Here is a 17,353-nt window from a genome sequence, read left to right as displayed (position 1 = left end):
AGAGGTGGAGGAAAAGGAGGAGGAGTGAGCTCATCCGAAAGTATAGAGGAGGAGGAGTTGGTTCATCTGATAGTATGGAGGAGGAGGAGGAGAGGGGTTGGTTCATCTGATAGTATTGAGGAGATGGAGGAGGAGGAGGAGGAGGAGCCAGAGTTCTTACCTGACAGCGTCGGCCAGCTTCTCGTACTGGATCTCCGTGCGGAAGAAGTGTGAGTTTGCGGGTTCATACCGCATGGCGGCAGTCAGTGTGCAGAAGATGGTGAGAAGCAGCTCAAACACCTGGTTCTGATTGGCCAGCTCCCAGCCCTGTCGTGGTGGCTGGCACAGTGAGCGCTCCATGGCAACCAGCAACGAGGTCACGTAAACAAAGCCGCCCACTTTACGAAAAACGGTGCGTGTGCGATGGCTCTCCCTCAACACGGTCAACAGGGCCTGAGGAGGAGAGCAGAGAGGAGACGCTCGGGCAACCGCCACACGGAAGCAACAACACAAGGTGGGTGTAACATCAACGCCACGCGGCTGCAGCGACCGCTGTGTGGTGGATCACTGGTGATTGGGGATTTGAGTGAGCAACCTGGCAGCTTCAAGGGAAAGCAAACCCAGCTTACATTTGGATTGTGACACATTTAAATATTGTTTAAATCTTGTGATTGATCTTCTTTTGAGAAGTTTGTTACACTCAAATATTATTATTAATATTATACAGTTTTTATTTGAAAAAAGGTAGTGACTTTATATATCATCTTATGTGATGTGGTGGCATTATGGTAATGTCATGGTGTTTTGGGGTTTGTAATTCAGCTAAATGTTCCTCAACCATAGCCTTTGGAAAAGGGAAGTAAACATTTAAATGTCAATCGAAATAGGAACTAGAGAACACGCGCACTTCCTGTTCTTCTTCGACAGGGACATACTGGACCTGCAACAGTCTGATGAGGAATTTAATAGAAACGCCACTGGTTCTAACTAGACCAACCTGCTGGTATTTTAACTGACGTTTTTTTCCGCTAAATAAAACAAAATTTAAAAAGATGAAAGTCAATCCTTTATTTCACATTTGTTTAATTAAAAAGTAAAAATACCAAGTGTGCGTGTGCATGTGTGTGTACCCTCAGGATGTCAGCCTTCAGCTCCATCTCGGTGCATGGTGCTGAGGTCATGAGCCCCAACAGGGTTCCCATGTCATCGTCCCCGCTGGGAGAAACCACCAGCTGCTGGATGATCAGCAGAGCCTGCTCTCTACACTGGCGGTACCGGATGATGTTGTGGACACAGCGAGCTCCTCCGAACTCTCTGAATAGACCTGGAGATAGAGACCGTTAGAGCCCTAAACTACCTGGAGGTAGAGACAGAGCCCTAAACTACCTGGAGATAGAGACCGTTAGAGCCCTAAACTACCTGGAGATAGAGACCGTTAGAGCCCTAAACTACCTGGAGATAGAGACCGTTAGAGCCCTAAACTACCTGGAGATAGAGACAGAGCCCTAAACTACCTGGAGATAGAGACAGAGCCCTAAACTACCTGGAGATAGAGACAGAGCCCTAAACTACCTGGAGATAGAGACCGTTAGAGCCCTAAACTATCTGGAAATAGAGACAGAGCCCTAAACTACCCGAAGATAGAGACAGAGCCCTAAACTACCTGGAGATAGAGACCGTTAGAGCCCTAAACTACCTGGAGATAGAGACCGTTAGAGCCCTAAACTATCTGGAGATAGAGACCGTTAGAGCCCTAAACTACCTGGAGATAGAGACCGTTAGAGCCCTAAACTACCTGGAGATAGAGACTGTTAGAGCCCTAAACTATCTGGAGATAGAGACAGAGCCCTAAACTACCTGGAGGTAGAGACCGTTAGAGCCCTAAACTATCTGGAGATAGAGACCGTTAGAGCCCTAAACTACCTGGAGATAGAGACAGAGCACTAAACTACCTGGAGATAGAGACCGTTAGAGCCCTAAACTATCTGGAGATAGAGACAGAGCCCTAAACTACCTGGAGATAGAGACCGTTAGAGCACTAAACTACCTGGAGATAGAAACAGTTAGAGCCCTGATTACATGGTGATAAGAGACAGTTATAGCTGTAAACTTTTTGGTGATAGAGACAGTGAGACAACTCTTAACTAAATGTTGATAAAGATAGCTAGGGAGCTCTAAACTACATGGTGATGTAAACTGTGCTCTAAAGAAGCTTGAGATGATGATAGTTAAAGAGCCCTAAACTAACTAGACATAAAAAGCATGAAAAGCCCCCCTTGTAGATAGATAGTAAGACGGTCGGAGTGTGTGAGAGTGAGTGAGTGTGTACCTGCGTTGATATTGGAGCCCTGCAGCAGTACTGTCAGTGTCTCCATCACGAGCCAGGCCAGCTGTTTCTGCTCCTCCACCACTGAACTGTTCCTACTGTCACCTGGAGACACAGAATATTTATACATTATATATGACATTTAACATCTACTATAGAATATAAACTAGAAATGCACCCACACACAGCCGTCCCTTTCCCCAAGGAAGCACCAGGTGTTCCTCCTGACGGCTTTATCCGGATCAGCAAGTTCCTCCTCCTTTTCACGTGTGTTTCACGAGTGTGAACCCGGCCACCCTATGGAGTTAACTAATTTCAGCCGCAACTTATTATTTTGGTCGCTACCCAGAGCTTGCGACCACAGGTGAGGAGGTCAACAAGATCCAAAGACACTTGGACCCCTTCCCTGTGGATAGTCTCTCCCACCTAGCCTGAAGAGGGCATGCCGTCCTCTTCTGGCAGAGAATCATGGTCTTAGGGGTGGGCGAAATAAAAATAATATCAGATCAAGATTTTTTCCAGCAGGATCATCATCCACAATCTTATCTTGATTCTTTCTCATGTTTTGCAAGTTAATTAACAGTACAACCAAACTCATTTGTGACGGGCAACCGCCACACGGAAGCAACAACACAAGGTGGGTGTAACATCAACGCCACACGGCTGCAGCGACCGTTGTGTGGTGGATCACTGGTGATTGGGGATTTGAGTGCGCAACCTGGTAGCTTCAAGGGAAAGCAAACCCAGCTTACATTTGGATTGTAACACATTTAACAACTAAACTCATTTCCTTATTACTTAAAAAATATGGGAGGATGCTCCACACCGATAAAAAAGGAGAAGAAAATTAAGTCTCTAGCACAGGCTGTAAATGTCTACTACATATTCACGCTCAGTCATAAAGTGGTCTTAAGCAGGAAAGGAATGGGACGATCCGCTGTCCAAGTCTAGCTGTGTTACGTGAAGACTGAAAAAGTGAATGGATGGCGTTAGCGCAGGGCATAAAGAGAGGGGACAGCCGTCAGGTTCCAGCAGTTAACTCAGCTAGAGCCACAGTGACGTGGTCCGCTGAGTCTACCTCCTGGTCCACGCTTGAGATCGCCTTATTGCGGTCTATTTGCACTTTAAGGCTGTGAAGGTACACAACAAAACAGGATTCCCTACAGGCAGGGATTACCTCGGGCACTGGTGAAAATTATTCTCTCCATCATCACTTGTATTTTAAGTTTGTAATCAGTCAAACACTTCCACATTCTGTCATCAATACAGGTTTTGCCATCAGGTAAGTCTTCAGGTATATAGTCAGTCACGATCTAATACCGTCATATCCCACACCCCTACATGGTCTCGCACTTGACGGCATTTCACCCCAGGGACTGTTGAAGGTCCTTATGCGTCAAAGCCAACAGACAACATCATCTGCCAATAACAGAGAGGCCACCTTCAACTCATCCGAAGTCCATCCACTGAACTTCTAATCATCCTCTCATTCCCTCACACACTGTTCATACTCTCATCCTCAGTCCCTCCTTTCATCCACTCATTTTATCCTCTAATCCACTGTTCATGCTCACATCCAGTCCCAGCAGAGTGTCACCTACCATGCTCGTTGTTCTGCGGGTTTGGTTGCGTTGCCGTGTTCTGCTGTACCGCAGGGTCCTTGAGCAGAGCGGTGTACTTGTGCAGAAGGTTGACCAGCACCTCCAGAAGGCCCACCTCGCGCAGGACATCGCTGAAGACAGCGTCGTGGCGTGCCAGCTTCAGTAACATGCGAACAGCGGTGCTACTGCAGGCGTGTGAGGTGCTGGACTTCAGCAGCACACTGACACTGAAGAGCTCCTTACAGGGAACGTAGTTGAGGTTGAAGACCACAAACTCCAGGAGCTCAAAGTACTTGACCTGGGCCTCGGGGAGCTTGGCCACGCGCTCGGCAAACTGCGACAGCGTGTGCTGCGCCTCCAGGATAAAGTAGTTGGCCGGCTCTGCGGCGTAGATGTTAGCGATGGCGTCGAGCACAATGCGAGCCAGCCTGCTGGTCTTGGCACGCAGGAAGGCGTTCTGCAGAACGGAGAACGCCTGCAAGTTCCTCACCGTGTTACCTAGACAACCATGAGGCAGAACAGAAACACTGTTACCTGTACTGGAGAATCAAACAACATTAATTATCTGCTATTAATTATCTGTTTGCCAGAGAAAATGTGCAGTATTGACCTTGCCATCATCAAACCATCAACCATTTTTTTTTTTAAACGCTATAACAACATGCTGTGGCTGTGTGAGTGGGTAAGAAGGGATGATCAGACGTTACCTTTCCCAGAAGGCAATGGGAGGACAAAGCCGGGCAGGAGGAAGGGGGCTCCAGTGGTCAGTCCGGCAGGCTTGAGTTCTGTTACTCCATATGTGGTCAGACAGGTGACCAGGTTGACGAGGTCCTTCAGTGCATCCTTTGATTCATCCTCCTTGGCATGCTCCAGTCTGAGGAACAAGGCTCAAGGTGAACTGTCTAAAATCTACTAGTAAGTGTGGTTGCAAGGAAAACACATCATAGTTCTTCTGTCTCTTGGTATTTTAATTCCGCTGGATTTTCTCCTACATTTTTTTTTACGTTATTTGTTATTGAGGAAAAAAAAATACAAAATATAGTTGCATGTAATCATGACTAGTCTAGTCCAATCAGATCAGGTGATGCTTGTACCTGGGCGGGCAGGCAGTCTAATCAGGACGGGTGACGTTTGTACCTGAGCATGAGGTCACAGAGGAAGGCGTAGCCCTGGCACATTCGAAAATCATCCAGAAGGGTCTGGGAGAGATGGCTAGAATCTTTCAGGAAGCAGGAAAGGCCTGCAAACATCTCTACAATCTCCAGGGGGGACAGGTCGTCCGACTGTTGCATGTTCTGGACACAGGTGGAAAGACATTCCTTCTCTGCAGGTACAGAGGGGGGTAGATCTGGGTCAGTTTTCAATAGATAAAGATAAAATAAGATTAACTTTATTAATCCAACACTGGGGAAATCCACTTGTTACAGCAGCTCACTGGAAAAAAGTAGATAAAAAGAGTGTTACAAATAAAGATTAAAAAAATTATAGATGGCACAACAAAACAAATTCAGCACAGGAGTCAGACATAGGTACTCTCCTTATGCCTGGAGTCTAAGTAAAGGGAAGTAGCAGGTTTATTAATCTATAATGCTTTTGAAGGTTTACTAAAAACATTTTGAAGGCTGTAAATAAACTGAATACATCCACTGACCGTGGATGTATTTGACCACGTTGACGCTGAGGCCGTGGCGGGAGATGGTGGCCAGCACCTCCCCAGCGCTCCTCCTCCAGGGCAGGTTGTGAGGAGGACACCAGGAGGTGATGGCACTGAAGAGGAGCTGGAGGTCGTCCTTCTGGGCCAGCTCCTCGGCCGGAGACACAAAGCTACACAGCTTCACCAGGATCTGAGAACAGCAACAACAGATAATAAAAAGGGGCGTTTCAACAGGAGGCCTAACGATAATGTAGTAGATATAATGTATATAACATATGTTTTAAAATAATGTAGAGATAGGTAGAGGTGTATTACCTGGACAAATACTTTAATCAAGAGGACTTCTAATGTCATACTATATATATATATATATATATATATATATATATAACGAGTTGTAATAATGTAATAATATAATAATGTACTGTTGAGTGTGGGAGAGAGGGTGAACAAACAGTAATAATGTGGTAATGTATTATGCTTTTTAATATTGAATAATATCATGTATTGTAATACAGGTGAGTAACCTGAATAGATACTTTCTGTAGGAGGAGCAATGCATTATTGTTTTATATAGTCAGGGGTGCAAACTGGTGACGGCCCAAAAAGGTGACAACATTTTTTCGCCAGAAAATAAAGAAAATTAGCAATGCACGGCGCCCAGGCCTCTTCCTATGAATCACGCTACATTTTTCTAAACAAACTGTTTGAGTGACACATAAAGCCTGTCAATGATGTTCAGATCTACTGTATGATGCAGTGCTAACAATAAGAACAACTCAGTCGCATCCATTTGAATTGTGTGTGAAATGTGAAATTACAAATATATATATATATATATATATATATATATTAAAAATTACAAACAATAACCCTCCATCCCACTCCAGCCCACCCACCAAAGCACATTACTTGTGCTTTTTTGCATTTCCCAGTGCCCTTTTCCTCTTTTGAGCAGCAATGTACCTCACTTTGGCTTTCCTGTCCTCTTACACTGCAGTCTTCCTGCTACACCTTATCACCTGCATAATAAATGTATAAAACAGGCTGCTAACAGTAATTGTGTTCTCAATGCTGCCTGAAAGTGGAGCTAGCAGTTTGCCTGAGCAAACGAGCAGCAGAGTTTAGCAGACAGAGGGAGAAGTCATGATTCGCCCTACTCTGCCTCTCAGTGTCTAGTACTCATTGATAACTTGGATGAGATGAAGACACCCCCCCCCCCCCCACACACAATATATATTTTTTGCAGATATACACAATTCACATGGACGCACGATTTGAGTTGAAAACGTAAAAATTTGCCGAAAGGTGATGCGTTTACACCCATGATAATGTGTTGTAAGAGAGGTGAGTTACCTGAACAAACACTTTCTGCAGCAGGGCGCGGCGGTCGGCCAGAGGCAGCTCCGGGTTGCCGGAGCTCTTGTCCTGTGGGGGAGGGGCTGGAGGAGGTGGAGGGGTGGGCCCCCCCGGTGGGTCGGCCATGTTGGGAAGGTCGAAGAACAGGTAGAGACACTTGACCAGTGTGGAGGGCACCGACATGGTGGTCATGCAGTCCACCGTTTTCTGGAGGTCACAGTTCATGTTCTATATTATTAATATTATATTTTTAAATATTCATTAATTATTCATATGATTAAGTTTATGTCAAATTGTATATTATTGATAATATAGAGCTAATAATATTTCATATAATCTACATGAAAATGTTTATGTATTTTTTTTTCATGTTTTTATTAAAAAGGTCCCATGGCATGAAATTTTCACTTTATGAGGTTTTCTAACATTAATATGAGTTCACCTAGACTGCCTATGGTCCCCCAGTAGCTAAAAATAGCGTTAGGTGTAAAACGAGCAGTAGGTATCTTGCTCCGCCTTTGAAAAAATGAAAGCTCAAACGTGCAGATTTGGGATCCGGCCCCATATGTCGTCATATGGGGCCAGGTTACCTCCCATTTCTCTGTTGGCCTGCCAATGAGACAATGAGCTAGGACCGTGCGAGTGCCACATGTGTGTGTGTGTGTGAATACACACACTGTAACACAAGTGTTCTTCGTTATTTGGATAACCGTTCTGCTGTTGGTGTTATGGTGCATAACACGCAACACAATAACGCAAGCTTGCATAAAGCTCCCATTTGGTGAAAAGACTAGACTGCGTCGGGTTCTCTGAGGTCTCTGGTATTTCCACAACGAGATTCATAGTGGGGGTTATCTCGGCCATGGTTGAGAAGGAATTGGGAACCGCGACATGGAGGAGAAAGTGATTGTTGCCCGGGATTGTCCGCCGGAGCCCCGCTGCCCGCTGAACACTGCCCGTTGCCTGGGGTTGTCTCCCACCGGAGCCCCAGGCAACAACTGCGGGCAACAATCCCTTTCTCCTCCATTTCGCAGTTCAGTGTGTACTTAATATTGACATGGAAGTGGAAGAACCAGAGGCGTCTGAGAACCCGACGCAGCATATATAACCAAGTCGGGAAGGATCTTGAACGCTGGTCTAAGCTTCCAAATTCCCTCAAGCTTACATATCAATTGTAAAAATGGATGTACTTCCTCGCATACATTTTTATTCCTCTATGGTTCCCCTGGCACCTCCAAAAGGGTATTGGGAAAAATTACATTCACTCATATCTAAATTTGTATGGAATGGGAAAAGAACGAGATTGAAATTAAAAACAGGACACGGGGGGGCTAGCTTTACCTAATTTTAAGATGTATGTCCTTTGTTCTTCGCCCCTTATCTGTATGGTTTAATCCCAATGCTTCAGTGTCTTGGAGATCAATTGAGGAAAACCTTTCACAATCTCATAGACTACAAGACCTGGTGTACTCCAACATTCCGTCTAAAAAAGTTAGTGCTTAGGCCCTCTGATTTATTTTTTGCTGATAGACTTGCCGCTCTGCAATGAAACATACTGGAGTAGATCTTAAATGTAGTACCACTTAGGAGTACCACTCCTAACACATCCGTTGCATAAATTATTTGCTGTACAAGGGCAGACATGGGATGGTTTCTAAAGTTTATAAATTTATCTCTAAACCTCATATCTCTTGGAAAAAGAGATATGAAAAGAGTGCTTGGAGTGTTTGGAGTATGGATATTTCCTCTGCAGATAAGGAAGAGATTTACTGGGACACAATATGGGAAAATCTACAGGATACCTCCAAAAACACTAATCACCAATTAATACATTTTAAATTTATACATAGGATATCTTACTCCAAGAAAACGTCATGCTATGAAAATCATCCCATCTCCTAACTGTGACCTATGTACACTTAATGTTCCAGGGTCATTTTTACATAATGTTTTGGGAATGTCCCAGCGTGTTTGCCTTTTGGGGACACTTATGGTCCACCTTAAGTGACATGCTTGAAGTGAATATCCCATTGACACCGACCTTACTTTTACTTAATGATGACTCTAATCTAGAATTATCTCTACAGCAGAGGCGTATACTATGGGCTGGTCTCACTGCAGCAAAGAAAATGTTGGCCTTGCAATGGCAACCACCTCACATATTGTCTTGGCAGCAGTTGGCCAACTCTTTTCTAGACATAGTTATGAAGGAGAGATCTGTGGCCAGTAGGGATGTCACGAGAACCGATACTTCGGTACCAAGTCGATACCAAAATTAAAAAAACGTGACGGTACTCGTTTTTCTTAGTACCGTAGGTACCGTAGGTACCGAGGACGCAATTCCTCTGGACGTCACGTGGGCAGCATATACACCTACACGGGAACATGGAAGACGGCAGCTGCAGCGAGTGCGACGGCTCCGCCTCGACTCGTCGATAAAAAGAATAACAAGAGTCGCGTCTGGAAGTACTTTGCGTTTGGAACGCTGCGCCGCGCGACTGTTTCAGACGGGACCCGTTTCAATGTTGCGCTTCTAAACACGCATGGTACGACTGCGTTCGGCATCACTTACATGATGTTGTTTTGATTGAAGATCGGCAGGTTGTAGTAGGTGCGGCGGTGAATGTGTGCGTGCGTGTGCGCGTGTGCGTGTGTGTTGCGAGCGTATGCAATTTCAAAGTAAACAAACCAACTCAAAGCCGATGCATGCATCCAAAATTATTCGTTCAAAACCAAATAAACAAATCAAAAACAGCGTTGCTTATTCGCTTCAAATACTTTTTCTTTTCAAAACTTGGTTAATTAATACGGCGCGGTACCGAGCAGTTGAAAACAATGTTGGCGTCTCCTGTGGCTGCCTTGCGCACCTGCGTTATATTACTTAATATTAGGTTGGAAGTTATGTTTTAAACCCCGCCATGCACGCAAGTGTAAACGCCAGCCGCATAGCTGCATGACTGCCTGCTTTCAGCGCGTATTATTATTTTTTAAATTATTATTACTTGAACACTACATGCCACTGTTCTTTTTTTGTAATGTTAATAGTGGTTTATTTTTATTAATTACTTGAAGGCTACATGCCAGTGCCACTGTTTTTTGGAATGTTTAAATGTTTTTAATAAATAAAGTACATGGGATTTATTGTTTTGTTTTTGACCGTGGTATCGAATTGGGTATCGAGAATCGTGGAATTTCACTGGTATTGGTATCGACTACTAAATTTCTGGTATCGTGACAAAGTACATGGGATTTATTGTTTTATTTTTGTTTTTTGCCGTGGTATCGAAATGGTATCGAGAATCGTGGATTTTCACTGGTATTGGTACCGACTTCTAAATATTTGGTATCGTGACATCCCTAGTGGCCAGGGTGCATGGAGCTAGTCAGAGAACCATAAAAGCATGGGATGAAGCTTACAATTTGGTCAAAGAAAGAGTGCAGCATTAACAAAATGTGATTATTTCTTTTATTATTTTCCTTTTTTCTTCTCTCTGTTTGAATTATATTTATTTATATATCTGTATTTTTCTTTTCTTTTTTTTTCTTGAGAGGCTGAGAGATCAGGGGCAGGGGTTGGTAAGGGGGTCGCCATAGGTTGGGGGAGGGTGGGGATATTTGCTCTGTTTCTGTAAGGTACATGATTTTGTGATGTTTAAAACAAAACTTCACGTATATATTATCAATAAAAATTGGATAAGCCTAACCCTGGAAAAGAATAATATTATATATAGTGCCCTTTCTTTGGTGTTTCAAAGTGTGTCCAGCTTTGTGTGAGAAAGTTTGTGAGTGAGTGAGAGGTAGGGTCCTCACCTGTCCGGAAGAAGCCAGTAGGTTGATGGTAGAGAGCAGCATCCAGCCCCTGCTCGTCTCCTCACTGTGGTTCACCTCCAGGAACTGGACGATAGCTCTGCTGGCTGCCTCTGCAACACCAAGCACACACACACATGAATACACATACAAACACATTGATGCTGCACGATTTTGGAAAAAATGACATTGTAATACTTTTGTTCTTTGAGATATATATTGCGATATGAAAAATTAAAGGAATTCTATAGCTATATCACATTAGAAAATATTAAATATTATGTAACATTAAAACAAAGTGAGTTCATTATGAAGAAAGAAGAAAAGGATGCCGCATTTGCTACAACATCAAACTGCATTCCGTATTCATGATCCGTGGAGTTGATCGTTTACTGTTCTCCCAATGGTGACAACAAAGCTTTTGCGCCTAGGCTAGTGTTCAGTCTGTTTGTGGTACCTCACGCACATGCACACATACACAAACACACACACCCAAACACAGCTGGGTTAGTTAGTTACCTGTTGACTTGTTGGAGGCCCTGCGCCGGATCTCCGTCACCATTAGTCTGGACACCTGGGTGGTGAACTGAAGCACGTCTGAGAACTTCTCTGTCATGGTGCTGGGTGGAGCATTACCAAACACCTACAATACATACAGGCTTAATATCAAATACACCTGTATGACAACTTCAATAAATAGTATTATTGTGTATATAGTTAAATATATATTTCTTCATACATCTGTGTCCTGTACTTGCTCCGACACCTGAATTTACTGTCTGGGATTAATAAACCATACCATCTATGGTATAATCCCAGTATAAAAATCTACCCTGCAGTTTTCATACAGAGCTACAGGAGGGGCGGAGCTGGTGGTGGGGGGTGTGGCCTACCCTGTTGAAGACAGGAAGCATCATGTAGAGCTTCTCCTCCTGCTCCTTCTGGGTCATGTGACGCGGGGGGTGGCAGAGCTCGGAGAAGAGGCGTCGCAGGTGCATGAGCCCCAGCGCGTTGTCCTGCGGGCTGCATTCCTCCTGCCGGGGCCGTCCCATGATCCTCTTCACCATGTTCATCCTGAGGGCTGTCGTCAGGCCGGAGCCAGCCCTAGGAGGGGACACACACACACACACACACACACACACACACACACACACACACACACACACACACACACACACACACACACACACACACACACACACACACACACACACACACACACACAAACACATAGACAGAGACACACAAACACACAGACAGAGACAGAGAGACAACCACATTACATAGGGATTGATGAAGGCATGCCATCACATTATTACTATATTAACTTTAAAGATTCATAATCTTTAGTCTATCATGTCATCCTATGTCCAACTATTGGTTAGTCACGTTTCTCGATCTCTTGCATGCCATTCCACTGACTCCTGAACACAAAGTCCCAGTGAAGTCCCAGTCTCAACCACCGAGGGACATCATGACATCCCAGCGATATCACGCCCAACCAGTGATATTCGTGCCGTCCCAGTGACATCACATCCTCCCAGCAGGATCAGATGGTGTATCCCCACTGCTACTTGGCAATCAGTGTAAGTGGCATCCACCTCTTTCTCCCTCTCTCGTTCTCTCTCCATCTCTACAGACAGAACTAGCAGTTATTGACTCATCCTTGTCCTTTAAGCCCAAATACAAATATTTTTTTCAACACACACACACACACACACACACACACACACACACACACACACACACACACACACACACACACACACACACACACACACACACACACACACACACACACACACACACACACACACACACGAGTGTACTTCTTTGGGTGTGTCCTAGTTTATGTTGACTAAACTGTTTTATTATTACACATGCACGCCTACTGTAAAAGATAAGAGCTAATCATCGCAATCGAGGTCTGTTGTCCATGTGTTGATTTGAAACCCATTAACCTGGAGTGCAGAGTCAAGCTAGTAGAGACAAAGCTAGAAGGAGGAGGAGACAATGCAGACATCTCAAAACAGAAGCAGTTGATGGGTGATTTAAAAAGATCTATGTCCACAGAGCCTTGTGTGTAGTAGTTGATACAGTCGAGCTAAAGACAGTCAGACAATGAGACACCACAGAGCTGAACTGTGAGGTAACACCACTATCATATTAATGTATAGTGTGTTTTTAAATCAGAATGCAACATTGGGTTTTTTGTTTCTTTCTTTTATGTTCGGTGATTCTACGCCATTTTACGCCACGACTGGAGAGTTGTAGTTATGTCAAATACTGAATAAACATAAACCTTTACCTAGGCTAATCAAAACTTTGTTTTGCCACGTCTCGCATGAGAAATGCTGTGTCAGTTTTAAACACAACACCGTCACCCCATAATGACAAAAACTTGAGGCGTTAAACAAGGCTAAAGCAGTAGAGGAGTTAAACAAGGATAAATCTAGGAGTTAAACAAGGCTAAAGCAGTAGAAGAGTTAAACGAGGCTAAGTCTGGAGGAGTTAAACATGGCTAAATCTATAGATGAACAAGGCTAAATCTAAAGGAGTTAAACAAGGCGAAATCAAGGGGAGGAATTAAACGAGGCAAAATCTGGAGGAATTAAACAGGGCTAAATCTGGAGGGGTTGAACAAGGCTTAATCTAGAATATTTAAACAAGGCTAAAGCTAGAGGAGTTAAACAAGGCTCAGGTGGAAGATGGAATGTTGACTGTAGCCGTAGCGGAAAGGGAACTCAAGCAACCACTTATGGGCCCAGCACGGCTCAGTTCGAAGCATTCCCTTTAGCTGAATGCCACCTTCCATTAGTCCCTGGGATCAGCAGCAACAGGAGGAGGTGCTAAATCCTAGGAGAGGGAGACGGTATGCCGGAAAGCCTGAGTCTTCAAACGACTTGGTGGCACTGTTAGTTGGAGACCAGTCTGTGATGTAACCATCAGACATGTTCTCAGAGCGGGGGGAGATGGGGAAGTCCACCCAGAGAACCGCAGTGCCAGCACAAAGACAAACAAGAAGCACTTGGACTGGAAAACATACTCTGAGCTTTAGCGTTTGCACATTCAGTGCTTTTGCTTGAATAAGTGTTCTGTAGTTCTGCTTATTGTTTTCCGACACATTATGGTCTTATTATAGTGTTAGTGTTTTACATTTCAAAGCCCCTAACTGCACAATATCAAGGGGAAATAGTTTTAAATCCAACAGTAAGCATGTGCCCTCTGATTTCCTTTTCATATTAAAGATACATATAGCTTTTAGGTTTTGCTTCAATCATAAGGAAATATTTAATCCCAACTTGATTTTGAAAAAAATCACAGTCAAGACAGTTAGGGAACTTAAACTCAAATCCATTATTAGCTATAACCTGTGAAAAGGGAAGAGACACTGTCCACTTATTCCACAAAGAGAAGTGCATGCAGTCAACAAGAGAGTGATGTTAATGAGCTAATATTGAAGGCATACCAATCCAACAGCTTGACTTGTGACTAAAACAAAGACAGGGTCGGACATCAATAGAGACATGGCATCCCACGTTATAAATCCCTCCTGGTTGAGATTCCAAGGCGTAAACAAACCTAGTTACCCTGGAGACACCGAGGCCTACCTGTTCTGCATGCGCTCAGCAAGCATCTCAAACAACAGCAAGGCAACAGAGAGATTGTCTTGTCTGCTTAGTGATGGAGAACCCTGACCTAAAGGAGCTTTGTCCAGCAGTCAGCCGGCCTGAGGCTGGCTGGTACCCCCATCTCCAGTCTGGCCACATGGGGGGGGGGGGGGGGGTGGACTGTACCATTGGTGGTTGAATAAAAGGGGAGGCTAGGTCTTGGCCATGCAGCAAGAATCATCATATTATATGGTTAAATATTGCCATCAATTTCAACCTTTGACTCTGTGTCAGGTTTCCACGATGCCGTTTCGATTCAATTTAATTTGATTAAAAGATGAACAAAGGAAGATAACCTGGCAGGGTTTCTAAAATAATAGTATATTATACCCTTCAATATCTAGTCTATACCACTGGACAACTATAGTATACCTCTGGATACCTTGTCCACTAGATACCTTATCTATACTACCTATTCTATACCACCTATAATATGCCACTACATCCATACAAAACTAGACATCTTGTCGATACAACTAGATACCTAGTATATACCACAAGATACCTATACTACACCATTAAATAGCTCATCTATACCAATAGAAACCTACCACTAGATACATATAATAGTACCACTAACATACCTAGTCCATACCACTAGATAACTTTACTATACCACATACGTAGACAACTATACCACTAGTAGAATACGTCTCCATACCACTAGATACCTAGTCTACTTTAGCACTAGACACCTTGTCTATGGCACCATGAGACACCTTGTCTATGGCACCAAGAGACACCTAGTCTATTATACCACTAGGTACCTAATCTACAATACCACTAGACACTTAGGTAACTATACCACTAGCTACCTATAGCACCATTATACACCTAGTCTATTATACCACTAGATACCTAGTCGCCTCTACCACTAGATACCTAGTCTACTATATTAACACCACATACCCGGCCCCTAGGCTACTATACCACTAGATACCAAGTCTACTTTATTACCACTATATACCTAGTCTACTCTACCCCTAGATACCTAGGCTACTATACCACTAGATACTTAGTCTACTATATTACCACTAGATACCTAGTCTACTATATTACCACTAGACACCTTGTTTACTAAACCACTAGATACCTAGTCTCTTCTAACACTAGATACCTAGTATACTATACCACTAGACGCCTAGTCTACTGTTATTGTATATGACTGATAGTTTACTTTACATACATTTACATTTGGGGCATATAGCAGACGCTTTTATCCAAAGTGACTTACAATAAGTACATTTGTCAGAAGAAAGAGCAACCACATTATATTGCATACTTTACCACTATAAACCTAGTATATTATAACACTAGACACCTACAATACCACCATAACATACAATTAAACTAGATACCAAGTGTATTTCTCCACTACAACCTACCATACAACTAGAATGTGCAATTAGACTGAGGAAACCTTCCAGAGGGATTAATAATAAGTTATATAATAAGTTCCTATATATCTATCTATCTAGATTTCTTGTGTACTTTAACACTAGATACCTATAATGCCACTAGACACAAATACTATACCACAAGATACCTATCACTAGATACCTAGGATACTTACTGTACAACTAGACACAAAGCTAGCGAGTCTAGTCTATACCACTAGATACTACCTATACTATATCATATACGTAGACAACTATACCACTAGTAGATACTTACTGTACACTTAGATACCTAATATACTACAGTACGACTAGACGCATTCAGTAGACACACAGTCTACTTTAGCACTAGATACCAAGTGTATTTTCCCACTAGAGTCTATCATACAACTAGATCCCTTGTGTACTACAACATTAGATACATATAATACCACTAGACCCCTACTATACCACTAGAAACCTACCATACCTAGGTATCTAGTGGCTGTCAGTTTACCTTAGATCTTGCAGAAACTGCCAGAGGTTAGAGTTTTACACATGACTGCTGTGTGGCATCTCTTCAGGTCCACAGGCTAACAGCAGGCTAACAGCAGGGTAACCGCAGCTAGGCTAGATGAAAAGGAAGGTAGCTGCAGCGCTAGCTAGGTATGAGCTTATCGATACAGACAGCCACATAAGATATATATAGTCTGCTAATGTATACGGCCACATATTGCATTCAAATGCTAGAAAGTGATCACTGCTTCGTGGCGTCAGTGGTATTCATTATACTATTATTACAGGCTAACAGCAGCGGCTACGTGGCTAGATTAAAAGATACATCGCTAGCTAGGTATACACAATATAGACAAATACTCAAATAAATACTCACTGGTGAGTATATATTATTATAGTAGTATTATAGTGTGTGATCCTACCGGTTAAAATTGCCAATGACTGAATGAAATGCTAACAAATATACATATTTATAGACATCATCATGATAGTATGATGATTTTACCAAAATAGACTAATACTTTTGGAAATACTTTGCTATATATTGTGTAATAGAGTCTGAGTTCCCCGATATGCCAGTCAAACGACACTAAATACTGAGGGGTACATAGATGATCATAACAGTGTTGGACTAACGTTACGATGCTACAGCCAGATGCAGCAGTGAGACACTAAGGGACACGGACCGATATGGTATTATAATAACCATATTCCAGCATATTCTTACCAATGAAGACCAACGATAGGTGTTAATCCCCGAGTGTGTCCTTAATGTCGTCGTTGTCTTCTCCTTTATCCATAAGTCACTAACGAGTTCCTCCTCCGTGTTTTGCCGGTGGCCATCTTAACCATCAGCCTCCCAACAAGCAGACTGGTCCCGTGTTGACGCTTCCAGCATCCTCCCATCGTCACATTTCATACTGTTTATGTTTCATAGTTTAGTTCAATGTGCAATATCCTAGCATTTTAGACACTTTATAGTTATAATTTCAATATTTGTATTAATATGGATTTTTTTTTTTTGTGTGTGTGTGTGTGTGTGTGTGTGTGTGTGTGTGTGTGTG

General features: G+C 43.2%; 1 protein-coding gene across 2 annotated transcripts in view; it reads right to left on the bottom strand.

Moving 5' to 3' along the window:
• Positions 1-17,138, bottom strand: part of wdfy3 (WD repeat and FYVE domain containing 3) — a 72,912-nt gene extending 55,774 nt beyond the window's left edge. For both annotated transcript variants that reach the window (XM_084468316.1, XM_084468317.1), the window contains exons 1-12: positions 17,017-17,138; positions 11,620-11,830; positions 11,246-11,369; positions 10,730-10,839; positions 6,917-7,126; positions 5,558-5,750; positions 5,044-5,230; positions 4,614-4,780; positions 3,907-4,404; positions 2,309-2,410; positions 1,110-1,303; positions 161-432 (exon numbers count right to left, since the gene is read on the bottom strand). In XM_084468316.1, coding sequence (XP_084324442.1) covers positions 161-432; positions 1,110-1,303; positions 2,309-2,410; positions 3,907-4,404; positions 4,614-4,780; positions 5,044-5,230; positions 5,558-5,750; positions 6,917-7,126; positions 10,730-10,839; positions 11,246-11,369; positions 11,620-11,799 — 2,237 coding nt within the window. In that variant the 5' untranslated portion in view covers positions 11,800-11,830; positions 17,017-17,138. The remainder of the gene's footprint in view (positions 1-160; positions 433-1,109; positions 1,304-2,308; positions 2,411-3,906; positions 4,405-4,613; positions 4,781-5,043; positions 5,231-5,557; positions 5,751-6,916; positions 7,127-10,729; positions 10,840-11,245; positions 11,370-11,619; positions 11,831-17,016) is intronic.
• Between the last annotated feature and the right edge of the window lie 215 nt (positions 17,139-17,353).

Source organism: Micromesistius poutassou (genome assembly GCF_964030765.1).
Source record: "Micromesistius poutassou genome assembly, chromosome: 5".
Classification (NCBI taxonomy): domain Eukaryota; kingdom Metazoa; phylum Chordata; class Actinopteri; order Gadiformes; family Gadidae; genus Micromesistius; species Micromesistius poutassou.
The sequence above is the reverse complement of the archived record's forward strand: the minus strand, read 5'-3'. Positions and strand labels throughout refer to the sequence as shown.